The sequence below is a fragment of the Macaca thibetana genome, chromosome 3 (genome assembly GCF_024542745.1).
Source record: "Macaca thibetana thibetana isolate TM-01 chromosome 3, ASM2454274v1, whole genome shotgun sequence".
Taxonomy (NCBI): Eukaryota; Metazoa; Chordata; class Mammalia; order Primates; family Cercopithecidae; genus Macaca; species Macaca thibetana.
The window spans coordinates 106,745,335-106,770,904 of record NC_065580.1 but is presented as its reverse complement, the minus strand read 5'-3'; the positions used below and the strand labels follow the sequence as shown (position 1 = coordinate 106,770,904).

The following is a 25,570-nucleotide window of genomic DNA, read 5'->3' as shown; positions in this document are numbered from 1 at the left end:
AACATTGATCCTAAATGATAATTCATTTTATTGTGTGAAAAAAAATCAATGAATTCTCCATTAAGAAAAAAATCCAGTAAGTTGATTGATTAATCATAAAAACAAAGCAAACTAAGTTCCTAACACATAAAAGAATAAATAAAACTACAAAGACAGCTGAAACTCATACTTTAAAAAAAAAAAATTCTAGTTGAATCAATCCCCAGAGTTGCAGTTATTCAATTGAGAGTGAAAGCTAATAATAGTAGTTAGCTGTAAATAAATGTTAGTTATATGTGTTTGGAGCTAAATACCGATATACTAACACAACAATGTTCACACCAACTCCACGATATAGGTATTATGAATAACCTCGTTTAACAGAAGAGGAAACAGTGGCATAGAGAGGTTAAATAACCTGACCAATAAACAGTCAGTAAATGGCAGAGCCAAAAGCTGAGCCCAAATGTCTGGCCTTTTAAGCCATGTTACTGTTTGGATTTCATCTAAGGTCAAAAGGAAACCACTCAAGAGTTTTAAGGTTTCTTTTAAGAGAACTGACTAGAGGTTTGCAAAACCCCCTTGGCTACAGAGCCAAATGCCCATCTGTCAACAAGAGAAAGGGGAGATATGAAACTACTTAGTTTACTTATATCGTGGGCCTGTTTAGTTAGCCTTCTCTTACCTCTGGACTTATCACACCAACTGTTTGTGCCAACGGTGCAAGTAAAGACATTGAGGAGATATTCAGTGCATCTTCCTGTTCTTCGCTGCTTTCTGCTAATGCTTGATCCATCTCCTCCTGGCTCTTCTCCACATCTAGTTCACCTTCCTCTAGGACATCACTGAAGATGTCATTAATTACTTTTGAACTATTGATATCATCATCATTATCCGCACTCATCTCAATTTCACGTATCACGTCTGAAAAATATTTCAATAGGTGGATACTGTGACTCAGACATTTAAGAATTAAAGGCATAACAAAGAAAATTTAATATTCGTATTCTTACTAAATAGGAAAAATGCCTTAAAAAAGCACCTCCTAAAAAGAAAAATAAGCAAATACTACTAATAAATGAAACCAAGATAATCTTCAGTTTCAATAACACTTTCTAAGAAATGAATATTGGTAATCCCAGCACTTTGGGAGGCCAAGGCAGGCAGATCAACTGAAGTCAGGAGTTCGAGACAAGTCTGGCCAACATGGCGAAACCCCATCTCCACTAAAAATACAAAAAAAAAATTAGCCAGGCGTGGTGATAGGTGTCTGTAATCCCAGCTACTCAGGAGGCTGAGACAGGAGAATCATTTGAACCCAGGAGGCAGAGGTTGCAGTGAGCGCAGATGGTGCCATTGCACTCTAACCTGAGTGACAAGAGCGAAACTCTGTCTCAGGAAAAAAAAGAAATGAATATTGGGTCTATCAAAACTGATTTAATACTTTGTGTTTAAGTAAGAGCATTAAGAACTCAAATGTAGAATAATAGCCAAAGACTTCAGACTTTCAAAAAATATTCTCTCAAATGACCTTTTCTATTGTTGAGAGCTACCCTTTCACACAGCAGTCAATAATAGGAAACTATTAAGGTCACTTAGAGCAGGGTTCGATAATAATCTTCAGGGCTGCTAACACCCTATTATGATATATACTGGTTTTCATCCATGATTCCTCTTTCATAACGGCCATATCCCTAGTTACTGTCTTTCATTATAATGCTGGGTGTATTAGGCCTCACAGGAAACAGAATTCTCCTGCCCTCCTTTCACCTGCCCCAAGGCAGGTCTCTAATCTTCTCCCATCTTTCTCACTGTGGTTCTTAAGAAGACCCCTCACCCCCCGCACCCCCCACCAGAGAGGATCCAGCCTCATACCCTGGGGGAGGGAATGCTGACTTTATGAAGCTTCCAGTGAAACCAAAGAGAACTGGGTTCAGGGAGCTTCTGGATAACTGAACAAGTAGAGGTTCCTGGAGGGTGGTACCCAGGGAAGGCAATGGAAGCTCCATGCCCCCTTCCCTATACTTCACCCATATCCTTTATAATAAAGCAGTAAACGTAAGTATTTCCCAGAGTTCTGTGAGCCAATTAATCAAAGCTAAAGAGGGGGTCACAGAAACCTCAGCTTGAAGCTGGTCGGTTAGAAGTTTAAGAGGCCTGGGCCAGGTGTGGTGGCTCATGCCTGTAATCCCAGCACTTTGGGAGGACAAGGCGGGTAGATCACGAGGTCAGGAGTTCGAGACCAGCCTGGCCAATATGGTGAAACCCCGTCTCTACTAAAAATACAAAAATTAGCCGGGTTTGGGGGTGCGCGCCTGGGGTCCCAGGAGGCTGAGGCAGGAGAATCGCTTGAACCTGAGAGGCGGAGGTTGCAGTGAGCCGAGATCATGCCACTGTACTCTAGCCTGTGTAACGGAGTAAGACTCTGTCTTAAAAAAAAAAAAAAAAAAAAAAAAAAAAAAAAAAAAAAAGAAGTTTGAGAGGCCTGGACTTGCAACTAGTATCTGAAGGAGAGGAGGCAGTCTTGGGGACTGAGTCCCCAACCTGTGGGATCTGACACTACCTCCATGTAGCTAGTGTCAGAATTGAGTTGAATTGAACTGGTCACAAAAGTCTTCTGTGTTGATGATTGATGTGGTGCTACGAAAACAGAGGAAAACACGGTCCCAGAGAGGTTTTCCCTGAAACACCCCTCTACCAGTACACAGTGTGGGAGGGCAACACCTTTCCTATCTCTGTGAAAGTCAGTGAGGGTCTTAACCACACTTTCACAGATGCCTGTGAGCTAGCAGTAACTGTGAACAGTACCACATCTTGGTAGAAGCTACAGTATATTCTGATTTAATTAAAAAAACAGAGACACTCTCAATTTGAATATGTGCTTCTATCAATATATCATTTCCTATAGTATGTGCAAAGTTAATAATAAATAAAAAATAAAAACCAACCAATTTTCTGCTCAACCTTTGGGTCTGATGTTACTTTTAAGGATTTGTCCTCTTCTAAAAACAATGTTATTTTCAAAGGGCTAGATTTCGTCATTTTGCATTCAGTGAAACCTAAAAATGTTTAAGAAAGATCACATTAATATATATATAAGAACCTATAATTTTCTAGTTAAGGAATCTTGTGTCTTTTTTTCTGATTATAAAACTATGTATTTGTTTTAAAATATTCAAACCCAGAAATGTATAGAAACATCCCTCCCTGAATACCTGTCCTCTCTTAACCCATTTATGCCAGAGGTTGCAAATTTTTTTTGTGAAAAATCAGACCTCGGTGACAACCGTGAGCAGTAGGATATAAGTAACTCCCACAAGCTTAACATTCCAATAACAGAACACTAGGCATAAATGCGTTAACTTTTCCCCCATCGAGAGAGAAATGGGACAGCAATATTACCAGGTTATTGTTTGTTTTTCCAGTTTCCCCCTAGGTATGCATATTTACATACCATTTTGTTTCGTTCTGTGATCATACCATATATACTAGTCTGCAATTTGTTTTTTACTTTAAAAACAAAGTGTCAGGCCAGGCACGGTGGCTCAAGCCTGTAATCCCAGCACTTTGGGAGGCCGAGGCGGGCAGATCACGAGGTCAGCAGACTGAAACCATCCTGGCTAATGGTGAAACCTCGTCTCTACTAAAAATACAAAAAGAAATTAGCCAGGCGTGGGGCGGGTACCTGTAGTCCCAGCTACTCAGGAGGCTGAGGCAGGAGAATGGAGTGAACCCGGGAGGCGGAGCTTGCAGTGAGCCAAGATCGCACCACTGCACTCAAGCCTGGGCGACAGAGCAAGACTCCATCTCAAAAAACAAAACAAAACAAAACAAAACAAAACAAACTAGGAATAGAAGGAAGGTACACAACATAACAAAGGCCATATATGAAAAGCCCTCAGCTAACATTATACTCAACAGTGAAGGATTAAAAGCTTTTCCTCTAAGATGAGGAACAAGACAAAGATGCCTGTTTTAATGACTTCTATTCAACACAGCATTGAAAGTCCCAGCCAGAGCAATTATGCAAGAAAATAAAAGGCACCTGAATTAGAAAGGAAGAAGTAAAATTATCTCTATTCACAGATCACATGACCATATATGTAGAAAACCCTGGTCTGAGCGCAGTGGCTCACCCCCATAATCCCAGTACTTTGGGAGGCCGAGGCAAGCGGATCATGAGGTCAGGAGTTTCAGACCAGCCTGGCCGACATGATGAAACCCCGTCTGTACTAAAAATACAAAAATTAGCTTGGCGTGGTGGCAGGCACCTGTAATCCCAGCTACTCGGGAGGCTGAGGCAGGAGAATCGTTTGAACCCAGGAGGCGGGGGTTGCAGTGAGCTGAGATTGCACCATTGCACTCCAGCGTGGGTGACAAGGCGAGACTCCATCTCAAAGAAAAACAAAAAAAGAAAGAAAACCCTAAAGATTCCCCAAAAAACCGTTGAACAAATCCAGCAAAGTTACAGAATACAAAATCAACACACAAAATCATTTGAGTTTCTACATACTAACCATGAACAATCTAGAAACACTGACCTGTAGGTTCTGTACTGGAAATTTTGGCTGGTGTCTGGTTTTCTGTCACCTTTTCTGTTACTGGAAGTGACTGAGTTTTTGAAACACCTTGGTGTTTTTTGAGGGGAGTGCTCTGACAGTGAGTTTCCTGCAAAAAGCAAATGAAAAAGTAAATTTCATTTCTCAAAACTATAGATTTTATTTCTATGTTATTAAATGAAACAAGATTATTATTAAATATTACTCTGTATAAGTTTCCTTAGAACAAAAGAAACAGTGTGTGTGAATAGGCCCAGTCTTGTTTAGAACACAACAAGTCCTCAGTGCTAGTTCACATTCTTGGTAATTCTCAGTATGTAAAATCTCTTTTGGAGAGGAGGTGGCAAGAAAGAACAAAAATTCACATCAGGGCGCAGTTTTAGATAAGCCAATAAAAGTGAAAGCCTCTCCATGAAGTCTGGGTATTTGGTAAAATAAAACAAAATAACAACAAAAAAACAAACTGAAAGCCATAAAAGGGAAAAACACCCACCCCTATATCACCCCTTATCTAAACCCACACCTATAACATCTGGCGACAGCTCCTACACATCAGGATTCCATTTAACTATCAGTTACCCAGAGGGCAAGAGCAAGAGAAAACAAGGACAAAAAAAGATCAGAAGGTAACGAAAGAAGAGAAGAAATCTTTCCCTCATCTGAGTCTTTTTATTCATTAGCAAGGTTATTTAAGAGGAACATTCACTATTTTTTTTTTGCGTGTTTAAAGACTATATTGTTGTACAGATTATTTCATCAAAGAAATAAAAGAAGACTTTATGAATAAAGTCATAGTAGAAATCATCAAATAAGAGTAAAGATAAAGGCAGCTAATACTTACACAGAGCTCAATATGTGCCAGCCACCTTTCTAAGCACCTTATATCTATTGCCTCACTTAATCTTCCCAATAACCCTCTACGTTAGGTACTAGTATCTCCATTTTACAGATGAGAGAGCTAAGACACAAAAAAGTTAAGTATCTTGCACACAGTTAGTGACTGGCAGAGCCAGTATACAAACCCAGGTACTCTTGTTCCAGGTCTAGTTCCAGACTTATTAATAGTCTCTCAAGTTAGAAGCAGCTTTGGATGTGTAAAAGCAATGTAATTAGTGTGAAGATGAGTGGATTAAAAAAATACGCAAAAATGTTTAAAAAACACTAAAAGCATAGTAAATTATCAAATGGTTCCACTACAAAACGTATGGTCTCATCTCAACTAAGTCTCAACACTACCCCCTATTCTTCCTATGTCTGAGTTAGCTCTCTCTTCTTTCCTCCACACTATTTCCCTGTCACCTTCCCTTTCCTAAGGATGAATGAAACAGGAGGTTTCAGCAGAAAGCCCATCAGTGTTTGCTCTCATAGCTCTAAGACTACCAGCATACCTACATGCTACTTTCCTCTTTCCTTTTCATCACAGGAGATTGTCCTCATCAGTTCTGTTCCCTTCACTGTGCTGAGTTCATCCATTCTCACCTCATCCCATTAATTGTCACCCCTTATCCCATCACACAAATTGACTTAGGTCTTAGAAAGGACAAAACACATACAAACCATACTTTTCTTCATCTCCTCTAGTCACTACCTCCTTTCTCCCCTCCACTAGGACCAAACTTCTTCTAAGAAATGCCTGCACTCATTGGCCCTGCTCCTCATGCCCGTTCCCTCCTCCACTCAGCACCACCTGCATGCCACCTTCACCTCTTCACTAACACTGCTCTTTGCCACGTTACAGCAAACTTCTCACTTCAAAACCCAGTGGATTTGGCTTATCCCACATTTGAAACATGACAATACCAACCACTCCTTCCTCCTCAAAAGTTTTCTTTCTTCCCTTGACTTTATTTCTCTTTTTTTTGAGAGAGAGTCTCACACTATCGCCTGGGCTGGAGTGCAGTGGTGCAATCTCGGCTCACTGAAACCTCCGTCTCCTGTGTTCAAGGGATTCTCCCATCTCAGTCTCCTGAGTAGCTGGGATTACAGGCACCCGCCACCATGCCTGGCTAAATTTTTTTGTATTTTTAGTAGAGATGGGTTTTTACCATGTTGGCCAGGCTGGTCTCAAACTCCTGACTTCAAGTGATCCACCTGCCTCAGCCTCCCAAAGTGCTGGGATTACAGGCATGAGCCACCGCACCCAGCCCCTTGACTTTAAAAACACTGCCTTCAACTGCATTTTCCTCCTAGCTCTTATATGTGCAACTTTCTGGGAGGAATTTCACAGGTTTATTGGGAATTATTTAGTACAAAATACTTTAAGAACCCTGCTCTATACTTTCTAGACACAGGCGGAAAGCCATGAGAATATGATATGCTGGCAACCAGGTGAAGAAGGCACTCCCAATAGAAGAGTGATCGACAATGTCAAATGCTACTAATCAACTGAAAATTGATTAGTAGGTGAAGATCACTGACAAATGTGATAAGGATACTGACTCTGTGGAAGGAGTGATAGCAAAGCTTAAGCAGAGAGTTCTAGAGAGAAGGAGGAAACCTGAAAGCAACAAGTAGAAATAACTTGTAGAAGAGTCTGCATGAAAAGGAGGCAAAGAAAAGGAGGGGAACGAGGTCCCGAGAGTTGTTTTTGTTTTCAGATGGCAGATAACAGCTTGTTATATGCTGATGGGAAAGATCAGCAAGTATATTTCTTCCTTCCTTCAAATACAAGTTTGTTGAGCTCCTAACTCTGAGTCAAGCACTAAGAACACAGGTAGAGAAGACTCCCATAGGCAGTGGTGGAATGCAAACTTACAACATTCATGGGAAGATAAATATTCTAGTTGAGGTATACACAGGATGACATGGGTAAAAAAAGTGGGACTCTTTGAGAAAAGGGCCAAGGAAGAATTCCCAGAGGGGATTAATGTTTGACCTATTCTTAATGAAGTGTGAGCTCACCAGGGAGATATTCCTGACAGATAACAGAAGTCAAAGGCAGAGAGATGTGAAAACATGGCATATTTGGCCGGGTGTGATGGCTCACACCTGTAATCCCAGCACTTTGGGAGGCCGAGGCGGGCGGATCATGAGGTCAGGAGATCGAGACCATCCTGGATAACACGGTGAAACCCCATCTCTACTAAAAATACAAAAAATTAGCCGGGCATGGTGGCAGGAGCCTGTAGTCCCAGCTACTTGGGAGGCTGAGGCAGGAGAATGGCGTGAACCTGGGAAGTGGAGCTTGCAGTGAGCCGAGATCGCCCACTGCGCTCCAGCCTGGGTGACAGAGCGAGACTCCATCTCAAAAAAAACAAAAAACAAAAACATAGGTATATTTGAGAAACTGCAAATAGCCTGCATGGCAGGACTGACACATACCTGTGGAGGAGCAGTGGGGAGGCGTCAGGTGAGGAATCATTCTATATGTCAAGCCAAGCAGTTTGTGAATTTTTCTGATGACAACTATGGGGAGCACTCCAAGATTTTAAGCAAGTGAATACATGAATATGCAACTTTTAAAAATATTTCTCGGCCGGGTGCAGTGGCTCATGCCTGTAACCCCAGCACTTTGGGAGGCTGGGGCGGGCGGATCACCTGAGGTTAGGAGTTCAAGACCAGCCTGACCAACATGGAGAAACTCCGTCTCTACTAAAAATACAAAATTAGTCAGGCATTGTGGCACGCACCTGTAATCTCAGCTACTCAGGAGGCTGAGGCAGAAGAATCACTTGAACCTGGGAGACAGAGGTTGCGGTGAGCCAGGATCACGCCCCGTACTCCAGTCTGGGCAACAGGAGTGAAACTCCGTTTCAAAAACAAAAATTTTATATATATATATATATATTTCTCTGGCAGCAACTGGTAAGGTGGATTGGAGAGTAGCGACACTAGAAGCAGGGTGTTCAGTATAAAGCTACGGCAGTAACTTTGGTAATAGCAGAGGAAAATATAGAAGACGAGGCAGGTTGGTGACAGATTTAGAAAACTAATCGCTGCACGTGTGTGTTTATGCATATGTGTGCTGGGTCAAGAAGATGGGAAGACACCGTAAACAAGAGGAAGAATCCAAGGAAGAACTTCCAGATTGTTTTAGATGATGAGGTATAGAGTAAACCAACAAGAGAAGACAGACTACAAGGGGAAGATACTACAGCAAAGCATAGCAGGCTCTGCTAGCCAACCACACCTAGAGCTCAGGAGAGAGATCAGCACAGTGGAGCTGAACATCATCAGCATTTCAGTGCTTATCGGAATCTAGGTATGTGGACAGGGAAGAGATATTCCAGAGCAACTGAGAAAAAAAGGTTGAGATCAGAACTCTGGGAAATGTGATTTGTTAAGCAAGTGAACTGATAAATCAGTCAAGTAGATCTCTCTCAAAGAATACTGGTTAAATTTACTGTTGTTTTACTTTCTATTAGTCCCCACTGTAAATACAATTCTATTAGCTTAAAAACATATCCTAACACAGTACTTTGAAGACACGTAAATGAAACAGAACACAGCTTACATCGTAGAGATTTTGTTGAAGGCTGATTAACGAACCTTGACCAGAATAAAGAGCAATCTGGGAGGTGTGTGGTGACTGAAAGGATCCCAGATAGTCTAAAGACATGGTGTGTAGGGAAAAGTATACAGTCATCAATGAGAAAAGTAGATTCTCAGAAATATTTCAGAACCAGCATCTAAGTGGAAAGTTAAGTAGACTCTGAAATCAAATGAATGATGAAAATAATTTTCATAAAATTTGATTTTAAGGTCATCAATGAATATGGTGAAGAGTTCCACTGAAATAGAAAATATCACAAGAAAAGCAGAATTGCTTGCACATTTAAGGGATTTATAGGCAAAAAGTGACAGAGTTAATTGGAACAGAAAAGTCTATAAAGAATTATTTGCCAATACAGAACTACAAATTAGATCCCAATACTATTTGGGGACCACGTCCGCTTTTATATTTCTTGTTTACATTACCTGTTTGGTTTCTAGTTGTTTGCTTTTTGAGTTTCCGCCTTTTTCTGCACTCCATATATTGCCCTTGTCAAATCGGCCACGAAGACATGCTAGTTCTTTTTGACGTTCCTAAACCCATCAAAAGCTGTATTTTACACAGGAGCCAGTAGCATGTTTAACATCCAAACACTACTAAAATTTTCCTTGTTTTCAGTTTTAAACTGTTTAAAAGGTTTAAACAGTTGGCAGTTTAAAAAGTTCACAATACACATGGAATTCATGACAATATTTCTAATTTGAAATGAGTGATACTGTCTACGGCCATACCACCCTGAATGTGCCCGCTCTTGTCTGAAATTAGCGAAACAAAATCAAGATGCTACTTATCTCAGTCAAAAAGACTGGCATCAGAACCCATTTTGATTTCTAGGTTATATGCAGGTATCATGTGATGAATAATGTTAAATACAGTACATCATACCTGCTTGAGCTGTTGTGCTAAATGGGTAGTAGATGAAGATGTGTCTTGCTTGAATAATCTTTCTTGGATGGCCTTTGTATTTGGAGTAATAATAGGGGTTCTATGGGGTGTGCTACGAGCTGGACTTTCTTTGCTGTGTTCTTGACAACGCTCTCCAAAGCGTTCCAGGAAAGGCTTAATTCCTGCTCCTCCTACAGAAAACACACACATTTTTGGAGGCTATTCAAAATAAAAAATTATTATGATTTCTATGGAAAAAGTTCTAAACTACATTACAGCTTCAAAATGCTTTGATTTTATCAGGAATATTCATTCACAAAGTAAACTATAAAAATACTTCAAAATTTTAAAAAGTTTACTTTACTATTCTATTTAAGTACATGCCCTAAAACCTACTCATAGAATTCAGTTATTTAAAAAATAATAATAATTTTAAAAAGGTAGAATGAGGAGAGAGCAGTAAGGCTTAGAAAACTCCCAAACTGAACAACCAGAATTTAAATAATTAGAAATTAACTGTATATATATTAATAAATCTACCTTCATCACCAAGTGTGCTGGCCATGGTAACTTCCAATAACTTACATTTCTATAGTCAATTTATTTTATCTTGCTTTTAGGAAGCCTAACATGAAAATAAGGGAATTTTTCCTTTTTCTCCTTCAGAAGGAAAACTAGAGATTATTCATTTTATCAAAAGGACACCTTGATTTTACAGTATCTTAAAATAGTATTCGGTTGGGCACAGTGGCTCACACCTGTAATCCTAGTACTCTGGGAGACCGAGGCAGGTGGATCTCTTGAGCTCAGGAGTTCGAGACCAGCCCGAGCAACATGGAGGAACCCCATCTCTATAAAAAATACAAAAATTAGCCAGGTGTAGTGGCATGCCTATAATCCCAGCTACTTGGTGGGCTGAGGCAGGAGGATTGCTTGAATCTGGGAGGTTGAGGCTGCAGTGAGCTGAGATCATGCCACTCACTGCACTCCATCCTGGGTGACAAAGTGAGACCCTGTCTCAAAAACAAAAACAGCAAAACAAAACAAAACAAAAAACTCCACAGCACTCATTTGAAACAGTATGAAGTAAATTTAAAATAGGGCAAATGGGGCATATATCACTCCCATCAAGAGGATTCTAAGGTTGTATTACATAAAAATAGGCTTATCTATATCAGAGATTAGCATATATTTTCCTGTAAAGGGCCAGGCACTAAATATTTTGAGCTTTGTGGGCCATATGGCCTCTGTCACAATTATTCTGGTCTGCATTACAGAATGAAAGCAACCACAGACAATATGTAAGTAAATGGGTGTGACTGTGCTCCAATAAAACTTTATTTGCAAAAACAAGCAAAGAGTAGAATTTGAGCCATGGCCATAATTTGAGGACTTCACCTGTCACTTATTACTACTTCAGGCCATATTCCAAACTAGAGTCCATTAAGAATGCAGTGAAGTATCTAAAATAAATATCTCTGAAACCCTGGAAATGTGATTCTGGGTATATCCAGTAGTCAAGAACAATTAAAACACATGCTTCTTATCTAAGCGTTGAGTCTTTAGAAAATTGGGACTAACTAGTCCTATTCCATCTGGGGATCTTGCTATTGTTTCTAATTCTCATTCCAGCTCAACTGGAAATTGCTGATTTCTACCTACCCCATAACCGCTTCCCCACTCTCATTTCTGTTTACTGCCCCTTTATGATGAACTATAGTTTCTGCAGAGGTTGTATTTTCAGAAAGTTAAACCTTAGAATTAAAAGTATTTCCAATGAAAATGAACACAGTTCAGAATAAACTCGATTACCATATATTTTAGTCCTGTGTTTCTCAATTAACAGCATGTGGAAGTGTGCCAGAAGATATAAATCACCACAAGATAAATATGGCATTTCCTGGAGTATCAGTTTACTATGGCAAGAAATTTTGAACTTTTATATGTAAATGCTCACACACAATATATACACAGATAGATATAATTGGGGGATGAAGAGAGGTTGATTAATGAGTACAAATATACAGTTTGGCAGAACAAAAAAGACCCAGTGTTTGATAGATCAGTAGGCTGCTATAGTTTACAATAATCTATTGTATACTTCAAAATAGCTACAAGAGAAGAATTCAAATGTTTCTAGCATAAAGACAAGTATTTAAGGTGATGGATATCCTCATTACACTGATTTGATATTTACAAATTATATGAATATATTAAATCATCAAATGTACTTCCAAAATATATATATTATTTACCAATAAACAGCAATTTTTTCAAATATTTCTACCATTTATCAATTTAATAAATAAAATTAGAGGTGGAGTCATTCATATGCACATTCACTTCTCTCTGCTATTAGAGGTGCCTTCATACTCAAGATTGAGAAGCACTGCTCTGCACCCTTGGCTACAAGAATGTTTCTCCATTATGCCCCTAAACTGTGATTTCCAGTTAAATATGCTTTGTCTGAATCAAAAAATATAGAAAATAAAATCTAGCAAGATCATCCTGGAAAAAGCATGTTTAAACTGTTAAAATGTAACATATTAAGTCATTTGACCAGTAAATAGGCTAGTCTACATTAATAAATATTCATTGAATCAACTAAAGCTGAGGTCTCATTTGGAACATTCAGGCACTGGCCCTGGCAAACCATTGCTGTACCATTCACAACTGGATATTTAAAATGTTGAGAATAGATATCCTGAATATAGTCAGCAATAATTTTAAATTTTTTATAAATACGTAACCTGGTGTTGTAGATTTGTCTTTAGATTGAGATTGCAGACAAATTTCTCTATTTAGTTCTCCTTTGGACGGAACTGTCTGGGGTAAAGTTGACTTCACAATTGGTTTCGATACCTCCGTTTTCAGAGGACTAATAGGAGTTTTTGGAAGTTCAGGATTTTGTCCCTCACAACTTTTAGCATCAGTGATAGATGTAGTAGATTTCACTGGAGAAGAAGTAGGTTTCTGAAACATGAAAACGCCTAGGGTAAACAACATTCACAATATCTAAAAGTAATCCTATAACAAAACAATTCAAGTCCTATTTACTTGATAGCCTTTATGTAAGATTTATGAAAATGAAATGATTTTGCTCTCTAATAGATCAAACAAATATGAAAGATTTGGGAAAAATACCCAACTTAAAAAATGCTATCATTTAAATTATAATATGTGGGTTAGTCTGCATAATGTATTCATGGGTAATTAAGTATTAGCAGTACGATCACTATTTTAAAAAAAAGTTTTATTCATATTATTGCACTAGTACCTTTATCAAATTTTTAACCATATTAGACCAAATTACATTTTAATTAAGTCAATAAAAATTTAACAAAATAGTATCATGTACTTGATGGTTAATAAATTAAGTACTTATACATAGCCAGGTACTGTGCTAAGTGTTTTATGACTCTTATTAACCCTCCAAATAATCTTTTTTTTCCTATTTTACATACAGAAAAATAAAGCCTTGCAATATTAAGCACCTTGTCCAAAGTCACACTTCTAATTATGTGGTAGAGCTAGGATTCAATGCAGGTCTAATTCTAAAGCCTAGCTGTACACTAAAAGACAATGGTCAGAAACACAAAATTATTTTTCCTTTTAAGATTGTTTTTTGAAAACTGTTGAGGTAATACATGCACAAAGTAAAAGTTTCAAACATTTCAAAAGGATATACGGTGAAAGTATCATACCCTGTTTGGCAATTTGCCTTCCCGGAGGCAACTATAGCTACTAATTTGTTATACATCTTTTCAGAAATATTTGATAAATTTATATAAATTTCTCATATATATATATTTAAAGCATTATAACAGAGGACTTAATTTTCAGTGCTCTCCTTAATGACTAAGAAGAGGCTCTATCATTCCATTATAGACTGGATTTGCATCAAATTAGTATAACTTCAGCTGTCAACTGCTAATTGATCTTGGGATAGGGTACCCAACTTAACGATTTTCACTTTCTAAGAAACTGCTATCTTACAAATACATATAAACTCACTATGCACCTATTATAAAACACATATCCACCCATCCACCTGTACATACACACAGATGTATTATACCACTCATAACAAAAAAAGAAAAGGCTTCCAAAGACCAAAATGATATTGACTTACCACAGAGCTGGAAATTGAGGCATTAACCAAAGCTGCATCATCAGCACTTGAGGATGGGGCTTTATTCAAAGAGCCATCGCCATCCCTTTGGGAACAGCATGTAGCTTCCTGCTTAACACTGCTGCTATTGATCCTAGCAGATGCTCCACTTGCAGAGGAAAATTTGGATAAACAAGTGGTACCAGGCTGTTCTTGTACACTGTTTTGTTTTGCAAATGAGTGATTTACATCATCTTCCCAGGAGCAAATAGTTGCAGCAAGGTTGGCCAGACGGCCCCTTCTCCCAACTGGAGCTGCTGAGGCATTTGAAAGTGGTGGTTTGGGAGGGGAAGCAGCCTTTTCCTCTGACGGCATTGGTGAGAAGAGTGAGCTTTCAGGAATATCATCTGAAAATGTTTTCAGAAAAGAGTTAAAAACCACGTTTAAGAGTAATATTTATGTAAAAACCAGGATCACTCTATGCAGAATTTTTAAATGAGATTAATAGGTTTAAGAACCAGTGAAAAGTTCTAGCATGCATGAAACTATCGAGATATTTAAATTTGACATTATCTTTTTAAATCAAATGATATTAAATCCAACATTTAAAAAAAACCTATTATACCTATTTTTTCCATTTTTCGATGGATCATGAAGAAGAAAGGCTATATTTTTAGAATGAATTCATGGTGTTATATATAACATTGCACAATTTAAAATTATGTATCTCACAGAAACTTTTTGTTTTAAAAATGGATTAGACTATTGCTGTACAGCAGCAATAATGCTGTAACCATTAGCCACTTGTGACTAATGAACACTTGAAATGTGGCTAGAGCAGCTGATAAACGACATTTCATTTCATTTTAATTAACTTAAACATCCACATATGGCTAGTGTCTTCTGTATTGGGTAGCACAGGGTTAGATCAAATCAAAAACAACCAAATGTTTTCCTGGATAGTTACTTCATTTGGAGAGAAATCCCAAATAGTGATATTTAACTGATGAAGAATCTAGGCCTTCCCTAGGGCATGTATATAGGGAATCCAAGGTTCACAACAGTTCCTACTCCACAAATTCAATCAAGGAAAGAGGAATTCCTCCTGTCCAAAGCTTCTACTTCTGCTGAATTTTCAGTTTTGCACCTCCAAAACCTTCTCAGGGATCTTGCTCGAAATAAGCCCCCTCCTTCTCTACAAACTCTTCTCTGCACATAAACACAGTTATGAGTTGTTTAACAATGGGGATACAGTCTGAGAAATGCATCATGAGGTGATTTTGTTATGTGTACATCACAGAGAGCACTTCCACAAACATGGTGTAGTCTACTATATAGTTAGGATATGTGGTAAAACCTATTGCTCCTAGGCTAAAAACCTGTACAGCATGCTACTCTACTGAATACTGCAGGCAACTGTACCACAATGGGAAGCAAACATCTAAATATAGAAAAAGCACATTAAAAGTACATTATAATCTTATGAGACTACCATTGTATATGCAGTCTACCACTGACCAAAACATCAATATGTGGTATATGACCATACAGTAGCCCAACCCTTATCTTCAGTTTCACGTTCCCAGTTTCCTTACCAGCAGTCAACTGTTGTCTAAAAATATTAAATGGAAAATTCCAGAAATAAACAATTCATAAGTTTTAAACTGCACACTGTTCTGAGTAGCATGATGAAATCTTGCACCATCTGACCAGGATATGAATCCTTTGTCCAGCATATCCACACTGTAGACGCCACCCGCCCCATAATCACTTTGTAGCCATCTTGGTTATCAGATCGACTACTGGAGGATGCAGTGCTTGTGTTCAAGTAGCCTTTATCTGCCCTAATGATGTCCCCAAAGCACAAGAGCAGTAGCAGTGATGCTGGCAATTCGGATACGCCTAAGAGAAGCCGTAAAGTGCTTTCTCGAAGTCCAAAGGTTAAAGTTCTCGACTTAATAAGGAAAGAAAATATGCTGAGTTTGCTAAGATCTATGGTAAAAATGAATCTTCTATCCATGAAATTGTGAGGAAGATAAAAGAAATTCATGGAGTTTTGCTGTCGTACCTCAAACTGCGAAAGTTATGGCCACAGTGTGTGTAAGTGCTTAGTTAAGATGGAAAAGGCATTACATTTCCAGGTGGAAGATGCACAGAAAGATGGTATGAATGATGGCAATCGGGTTCCGTACTGTCTGAGGTTTCAGACGTCCACTGGTGGTCGTGGAACATATACCCAGCAGATAAGTGGGGAGACTACTGGATTCTCAAGTTTCTCTCACCTTAGAAATAAACATACCGGCAAGGCGCGAAGGGCCCAAGCCTGTAATCCCAGCACTTTGGGAGGCCGAGGCAGGCAGATCATTTGAGGTCAGGAGTTCGAGACCAGCCTAATTGACATGGTGAAACTCCGTCTCTACTAAAACACAAAATTAGCCACACGCGGTGACGGGTGCCTATAATCTCAGCTATTCGGGAGGCTGAGGCAGAGGAATTGCTTGAACCCAGGAGGTGGAGGTTGCAGTGAGCCAAGATTGTGCCATTGCACTCTAGCCTCGGTGACAGAGCAAGACTCCCTCTCATAAACAAACAAATATACATCCTGGCAAGGAGTGGCGGGCTCACGCCTGTAATCCCACCACTTTGGGAGGCCAAGGAGGGTGGATTGCTTGAACTCAGGACTTCGAGACCAGCCTTGGCAACATGGCAAAATCCCGTCTCTATAAAAAATGCAAAACTTAGCTGGGCTTGGTGTTGCGCCTTTAGTCCCAGCTACTTGGGACACTGAGGTGGGAGGATCGCTAGAGCCTGGGAGGTGGAGGAGGTTGCAGCGAGCTGAGAGCGTTACCACTGCACTCCAGCCTGAGCGATGAGGCGAGGCCGTCTCAAAAAAAAAATAAACATCCCCTCATTGATATACATCCTCTTTAACTACTGGCCCTCTTTCCCTACACAATATTCACTCACCACTTAACTCACTCAACTGAACTTCTGCCTGTACCACTGCCCTGAAGTTGGTTTTGTCATTGTCACTAGATGCCAGTTCACACTTTGCAGGCTTTGTATTTCTTGACATCTCTAAAATATATCACTCGCTTTCTATTTGTGACATCATTCTCTACTGTCCTTCCTGGCTTATCCTTCACAGTCTTCCAACTACCAAATACCTCCATTTGGCTCGCCCAGATATCCCAAATAACATATCTGAAGGTGAAATTGCCCTGAACATATTCCTCCACATCTTAGGAAAAGACATCGCTAACTATCCAGTCACTGGGGCCAGGAATCTGACCTCTTCCTCCCTTCTCCCTCATCCTCCACCATCCAGTCATTAGGTCCTAGAGTCTGTTTCCTATATCTCTCAAATCCAGCTTCTTCTCTTCATTTCCACAGTCCTTCACTCTTTGCAACTAGATTATATTTTACTTTATTTTATTTTTTAAGAAAGAGTTTTGCTCTTGTTGCCCAGGCTGGAATGTAATAGCACGATCTCGGCTCACTGCAACCTCCGCCTCCTGTTCAAGAGATTCTCCTGCCTCAGCCTCCCGAGTAGCTGGGATTACAGGCATGCACCACAGAGTATAGTCACAAGAGCTAGAGGTCTTATTAAGCCCATTCCTAAAACATGACAATAAAACTGTCATCTGCTGATAGGACAGTGCTTATTCTAGGGAAAATAACAGAGGTATATAAAGGATATTGCAGGGGGTCAGGGAGGCTTTTCTGGAGGAAGAGACTCCTTAAGCTGAACTCTAAAGGACAACTGGCTTCAGAGAATGGAGATAATCTAGTCAGAAAAACAGAAATGTATGGAAAGCAGAGGTAAGTAACATGAGCAGAGTGTGTGTATAAGTAGATCCTATTCTGGTGTTTAAAGCAAGCAGTAGAAAAGCAAGAGTTACATTTTTTTTTTCCATTCTGAATGTGTCAAAATAAAGAGATACGTTTGAAAAAGCAGCAGGTCCAGATTGGAATTTAATCAGTTGATGGGGAGGTCCTGGGAGAGTTTAAAGCAGAAGCAGGCAAGTGTTTTAGAAAAATCACGCTGGTGTGAGAATTGAGGAGGGACTGGACAGGGCAGAGGTTTGAAGCAGGAAGAACAGTTAGAAGGCTAATATTATAATCTAGGTGCAGGCAGGATGTGGTGGCTCACATCCCAGCACTTTGGGAGGCTGAGGCAGGCGGATCACCTGAGGTCAGGAGTTCGAGACCAGCCTGGCCAACATAGTGAAACCTCGTCTCTACTAAAAATACAAAAAATTAGCTGGGTGTGGTGGCATGCACCTGTAATCCCCGCTACTCGGGAGGCTGAGGCAGGAGAATCACTTGAACCTGGGAGGCAGAAGTTGCAGTGGGCCAAGATTGTGCCACTGCACTCTGGCCTGGGCAACAAGGCAAGACTCCATCTCAAAAAAAAAAAACAAAAAAAACAGCTTTATCGAAGAGGCAATGTAATAGCTCTCTTGATTCCCTGTGCAGAGCAGGGCAGAGAGTAGCAGTTTAGGGCAGTTTTACAGTCATATTTATACCTACTCTTAATTGCATGCACATTAAGCAGCAGCTTATGAAGAAATATCTAGGGAAGGGATAGTAACTTTTGGGTCATTGCCATGGAAAGGGGTGGTAACGCCTGGGTGTTGCCATGGCGATGATAAATTGACATGGCACACTGGTGGGCATGTCACTGGAAAGCTGCTTACCCCTAGGCCCTGTTTTAGCTAGTCCTCAATTTTTTTTTTTTAAATTTCTTATTTCTTTGTTGTTGTCATTTCTCAATCTTGTTCAGTGTCCAAGTCCCACATCTGGAGTCAAGTCCTATCTCTTACCTCACCACTACTAAAATAAATAGGTATTGATTGATACCATAGACTATGCTATGTGCCAAAAAACATCAGGTGGCCGGGCGAGGTGGCTCACGTCTATAATCCCAGCACTTCGGGAGGCCGAGGCAGGTGGATCACCTGAGGTCAGGAGTTCAAGACCAGCCTGGACAACATGGCGAAAGCCTGTCTCTACTAAAAATACAAAAATGGCCAGGGGCGGTGGCTCACGTCTGTAATCCCAGCATTTTGGGAGGCCAAGGCGGGCAGATCACGAGGTCAGGAGATTGAGACCATCCTGGCTAACACAGTAAAACCCCGTCTCTACTATTAAAAATACAAAAAAAATTAGCCAGGCATTGTGGTGGGCACCTGTAGTCCCAGCTACTTGGGAGGCTGAGGCAGGAGAATGGCGTGAACCTGGGAGGCGGAGCTTGCAGTGAGACAAGATGGCACCACTGCACTCCAGCCTGGGCGACAGAGCAAGACTCCGTCTCAAAAAAAAAAAAAAAAAAAAAAAAATTAGCTGGGTGTGATGGTGTGCACCTGTAATCCCAGCCACTCGGGAGGCTGAGGCAGGAGAATTGCTTGAACCTGCAAGGTGGAGGTTGCAGTGACCCGAGATCATGCCACTGCACTCCAGCCTGGGCAACACAGTGAGACTCTGTCTCAAAAACAAAAACAAAAACAAAAAATCATCAGGCAGGTCATAGGAATTAAGAGCTCTAAAGTCAAACCATTGGGATTTGAATTTGAGATGGCTAACCAGGACAGGTTTATTAGCCTCTATGAACCCAGTTTCCCTCTTCTATAAAATGAAGATAAAAGTAGTTTATATCTCAAGATTATAAGAATTAAAAGCTATTAGAATAAAAAAATTTACATTAAAATAAAAAATATTTGCAATGCCTAGCATTTTACATACTGTTTGCTCTTGCGATTATTATCATCACTGTCAGAAAACATAATCTTAAACTCTCTGCTAATTCTTATCAAAATTTCAGTTAAAAGAAAAGAATTGATATGTATGGAAGACTGCCTGAAATACATGTAATCCACCTGGTTTAATCCAGTCTAAAATAGCTGTCATCTATCCAGCCCCATTCTTCAGATCACTTGATCTCAATTCTGGCTATGCATCAGAATTACCTAAAGAGCTTTAAAAAAAATAAGACAAAAGCACACCTTGGGGTTCCACCACATTTCTGAAATTCTAATCCTATGGTCTATGTGATTCTGATACAATCAGCCAGGCTGAGAACCACCTAAGGAATGCTTCCTTGGGTGAGGCCCAGTAGCCACTGAGCTGTCTGCAAGCACCATGGGGTCTACCTGCACTGTGCTAGCTTACTTTAGAAATGCTTCTACTGCCAGGTGCGGTGGCTCATTACTGAAATCCTAACACTTCGGAGGCCAAGGCAGGCGATTACTTGAGGTCAGGAGTTCGAGACCAGTTTTGCCAACATGGTGCAACTCCATCTCTACTAAAAAATACAAAAAAAAATTAGCTGGGCATGGTGGCACACACCTGTCATCCCAGCTACTCGGGAGGCTGAGGCACGAGAATCACTTGAACCTGAGAAGCGGAAGTTGCAGTAAGCCAAGACTGTGCTGCTGCACTCTAGACTGGGTGACAGAGTAAGACTCTGTCTCAAAAAAAAAGAAAAGAAAAAAGAAATGCTTCTACTGAGCTTGGAGCCAGGACATCTGCCTACCTTGAGAAACCTTATAGGTTTCTTAGCTCCCACAAAGTCATATTTAAGGACACATGAAAGAAAGTTCTCTCAGGTCTTACTGCCAAATCTCAAGTCTTAGTGCCAAACATGGTTCTGCTTTTAGCTTGTTAGTCACGTAACTGATAAGTGTTTCACGTCTTCACATGGGCCACTAGCAAAAGGAAGACTTTACAGTCTGCATTTAATAAAATGACTTTACTTTTCACTTCTTTGTTTTTCCTTCCCGTATTTTCTCTTCACCTTGACTTCTTTACTTTTCTTGTTTTGTAATACAGATATTTTTATAAGTCATCTCAAGGCTTTGTTTTTTTTTGTAACAAGGCAAGCGATAAGTGAAATTGATCATAGCATAAATAACTCTGTTGCATAATTGCTGCTTTACTTCTCAGGTTCCCCTTCTGATGATAGGCTCATGAAAGGCAAGGATCAAGTCATTTCATTCGTTTCCAGCACTGTGCATAATAATATACTTTGTAGGTGCTCAATTTATATTTTTTGACATTTTATTTCTCCCCTACCGAACAGCATTGCATACCTTAGTCCCTCAAGTTTATTTAATTATTGAATCCATGAAATAGGATTTCTTTAACATGGAGCTGAGGGTCAGCAATGCTAATGACACGTATAGTTTGTTCTCAACTATTTTTCGTTGCAGATATTAAGGTAATGCATAAGATCAGGCTTCTACGAACTAGTCCAAGAACCTCACTGTGATCTACTTCAGTTTAAACAAAACCAACGTATACTACTGGTAGACAAACCATTTGCAAGCAAAGGATACTCAACATATAGATAAAACAAAAGCATTTACTTTTCATGAGTTAACTGATAAAATGTTTAACATACCAAACTGCATCTTATTGGAACAGATGTATGGGCCATACCATCTATACAATTCATACCTGTCATATCATCATTATCCCAACGGCGCCGTTGCTCCGCAAGTTTTTGCATACGTGTTTTAACTGAGGAGGCTGCAGTTGCTTCCAATCTTGAGTTCAGCCCTCTCCTCATGCCCAGCAGTGATGCCGGGACAGCCACAGAATCATTGACGGTATCTGCTGCTTGTGGCTGCACCTGAGGAGACACAGGACTTGGAGAACAAGATTTTGCAGACGATGACTCAACTGGTTGTTTATTTTCCAAGTTAGAAACTTCTACTTCAGTGTTGTCAGAACAGCGTTTTTTTGATGGTGATGGTTTCGTACAAGATTTCTCTACATTAAAAAAGAGGAAAAAAGACATTCAAAATTTGCAATTTCTCACAGCATGAAAAACTTGAGGGTAGATACTTAACAAATTAATAAAACATCACCCCTCCCTATTCTTTTAAATGATTTTAGTTACAACCAGAAATATGTAAAACCCCATTCTCTTTCAGCAACTTAGAAATCTGATATGAAAGATCTTTTCAAGCAAACATAATTTATGGTATAAAAACCTTAATGAAAAGATATTTAGAGCTAAGCTATGGGGATGCAAAGGCATAAGACGGATGCAATGGACTGTGGGGATTTGGGGGTAAGAGCGGGACAGGAGCAAGGGATAAAAGATTACAAATATGGTGCAGTGTATACCGCTCAGGTGATGGGTGCACCAAAATCTCACAAATTACCACTAAAGAACTTACTCATGTAACCAAATACCACCTGTACCCCAATAATTTATGGAAAAATAAAAATAAAGACATTTAAATAACATTTTCAAAATATATTGCGTAACACTTTAAATAGTGTTAAGACAATAGTAAATAAAAAGTGCATACACACAGAATAAGAAAGCATTCTAACAGATTTTAAAGATTATACAGCCTAATCACCTCACCTTCAAATAAGAAATATCAAGCCTAGAGAAATTCAGTTACCCACCTAAAGTCACACAGCTGAGCTAAGTGTAGAAACCAGGTTTTCTGTTTTTGAAACTTTCTTTCATGGAAAATAACTAATAAGCATGGTTAGAAGGGCAATTGGCTTGAGGTTTAGGATTATGACAGGCGACAGAAAAAGTGACTGAATTATCTGGTCAATACCAAACAAATTCACCGGTACGGATATTTAACATTTCATATTTCAAGCTTCTATGAACACCTACAAAATAAATGAAAAAGCCCTAAAATTTAAAAAAAAAAAAAAAATTATCATAACCATAAGGCATATTATTTCTAACTACAACTGAGTTTCAATATATCTCCTGGAAAATTAATATTTTAAAAGAATGTACATTTCGTATTAAGTCAGTTTCATCAATTGCCTAACCAAATGTTCTGGCAGTGACCAAAGTAGTATCAGGGATAAATCATGATTGCCCTTATTGACATCAACCTAAGTAAATATACATTATGAAACTTTCTAACCTATTTTTTCCCTACTCCACTTGTCTCTTTTTTCTTTTTTTGAGATAGGGCCTCACTCTGTCACCCAGGGTGGAGTGAAGTGGTGCAATCTCAGCTCACTGCAGCCTCGACCTCCTGGGCTCAAGTGATCCTCCCACCTCAGCCTCCCGCGTAGCTGGGACTATAGATGTGCCACCATGCCCAGCTAATTTTTGTATTTTTTGTAGACAGGGTTTTGCCATGTTGCCCAGGCTGGTCTCCAACTCCTGAGCTCAAGCACTCTGCCCACCTCAGTCTCTCAAAGTGTTGGGATTACAGGCGTGAGCCACCACACCTGGCTCTTTTTTCTTTTCTTTTCCTTTTTTTATTTTGGAAACTTTCTAATGTTTTGTAACTCATTTATGGATCTATTTACTATGAACACACCTAATAATTTTTGAAAGTGTTCCTGCTTTAACATGCAATACCATCTGGAAATACAGAATTATTCTAGTTTACAATTATCTAAAACAGTAAATGTGAACTTCTACCTAAACATCAAAATGTAGTTTTGAACTTCTATCTAAGCATCCAAACACTAATTTTCAAATACATAGCACTCAATAGTACAAACCCATCTCACAGGGAAAACAGAAGATCCTGGACTAGGGACAGGCCCCTATTTTCCTGGCTGAATACCATATAATATGTAATGTATTTCCTTCGTTCTCCCTTCAAAATGGATAAATGTATGAACACTAATTTTTGTTCTATGACTAGCTTCCAAAATAACTGAGCTAGCCCATGTACTCTTCTCTTTAAAAAAAAAAAAAAAAAAAAATTGGTTTTCCCTCTGTAATTTTTTTCTATATTTTATTTTACAGTGGTATTACAGTATTTTACAGACGTACTAAGGAAGATTATTATCTCAAGACTATTCCACACTCCAGGAAAAGACTAAGGAGGCTGGCTGATGCTGGCTGGGAATCCCAGGATTGAGGGAAGAGTAAGACTACAGGTGAGTTTGTGTTTGTGTTTGTGTTGTGTGTGCTTGTGTTTAATTCCACCACTTCCGGAGATTTAACAACCTACACTTTAGAGTCAGTTCAGCAAATAGAGGGTGAAAAAGGTTCATTAAATGTCAAGCACTGGCAGTGTGCCTTCCATTGCCTTGCTAGTACCAGAGACACCATCCACACTCTGTGGCCAGCTGTTCTGCCACCTCTGGGATAAAAAACTACACACTACTGTAAGCATAAATGTTACCCTACTCCTTTATTTTTCCTCCCTTGAAGTTTTAAGGATAACTTCAGATTGGAGAAAATAAAGTTCAATCAATTAATTTGAAATATTTGTTAGAAGAAACTCTGTTCCAACCTGATGGGTTCTAGGCCTAATATAATAACTCTGAAATAGAATAGAAGGCTGTTATTTCCCCCAGAGGCTGTTACATTTGTCTCCCAAAGAGCTTGGTTCTTCTATATGCTAATGAAATGTCTGGGGCTTGTCTCCTTCAAAAGAAAAAAAAAAAAAGCAAATGTTATTTTTCCCCACAAAGTCTATTACCTTCACTACCAGAGAGGGGCTGCTGGTTACTTGCTTCTGAAAGTGGCTGTCTGGCTCGCTTAGCATGAGTCATAGACCTTGGAGCTGCTGTGGGTCTCTCAGCCATTTTTCTCTGAAGATTCTCTCGCCTGGCACGGGTTCGCTCCAGCAGTTTCTACACAAATAAATATATCAGTGTTAAAACGCAAGTTTAATCAAAAGTTCATAAAATTGCAGTATCTTCTAAAATCACCAATTGCCACATAGGATGACAGTTAAACACATTTCAAAAGTGAATCCTAAGCAATTACATCAAGATTCACTAAATGAGCACCCCAATGTCGTAATTATTATAGGAACATTACAAGGGAAATAAAATGTGTAAAGTTACTTATATAAGATTTTTAAAGGCCACAAATTCTTTCTGCTTTCATCAAAAGACAGAATCTATTTCTTTACCCTTGAATCTGGGCTGGCCTTGTGATCTGCTTTGACCAATAAAATATGGCACAAGTGATATTGTGAGACTTCTAGGCATCAAGAGATTTTACAGTTTGGGGTCTCTCTCTCTGCCACTAAGTGAACATGCCCAGGTTAAGTCTATTAGAGACACATGGCCCAGCTGATGGTCAGTATCAACTGCCAAACATGTGAATAAGGCCATCCTAGACCATCCAGCTCCAGATAATCTGTCAGATCACTGAAGATTCCTGCATGACCACTGGAGAGACAAGCAGAAGAACAGCCCAGCTGAGCACAATACAAATTGCTGACCCACTGAATCCTGAGAAAATAGAGTATTGTTTTAAGCCACTATGGTAGGCAAAATAATGGTCCCTCAAAGATTTTTTGTCCTAATACCCTAAACCTCTGAATATGTTGCCTCACAGGGCAAAAGAGACTTTATTGATGAGATTAAGAATCTTTAGATGGAGATAATTCTAGATTATCTGGTCAGGCCCAACATAATCACAAAGGTCCTTACAATGGAAAACAGAGAGGCAGGAAGATGACAGTCAGGGAAAATATGACAATGGAAGCAGAGGTCAGAGTAATGTGATTTGTGGCTTTGAAGATGGAGGAACGGGACAAGCCAAGATATGCAGATGGCCTTTAGAAACCCAAAGTTAGG

At 39.5% G+C, this 25,570-nt stretch overlaps 1 protein-coding gene across 5 annotated transcripts in view; it reads right to left on the bottom strand.

The window, feature by feature from the left end:
- Positions 1-25,570, bottom strand: part of ANLN (anillin, actin binding protein) — a 141,597-nt gene that overhangs the window by 34,260 nt on the left and 81,767 nt on the right. For 3 of the 5 annotated variants that reach the window (XM_050785501.1, XM_050785499.1, XM_050785500.1), the window contains exons 2-10: positions 24,460-24,613; positions 21,485-21,799; positions 14,048-14,433; positions 12,666-12,888; positions 9,916-10,106; positions 9,456-9,563; positions 4,521-4,647; positions 2,928-3,038; positions 665-903 (exon numbers count right to left, since the gene is read on the bottom strand). In XM_050785501.1, the coding sequence (XP_050641458.1) occupies positions 665-903; positions 2,928-3,038; positions 4,521-4,647; positions 9,456-9,563; positions 9,916-10,106; positions 12,666-12,888; positions 14,048-14,433; positions 21,485-21,799; positions 24,460-24,565 (1,806 nt within the window). In that variant the 5' untranslated portion in view covers positions 24,566-24,613. The remainder of the gene's footprint in view (positions 1-664; positions 904-2,927; positions 3,039-4,520; positions 4,648-9,455; positions 9,564-9,915; positions 10,107-12,665; positions 12,889-14,047; positions 14,434-21,484; positions 21,800-24,459; positions 24,614-25,570) is intronic. The other 2 variants (XM_050785502.1, XM_050785503.1) reach the window with 1 other exon arrangement.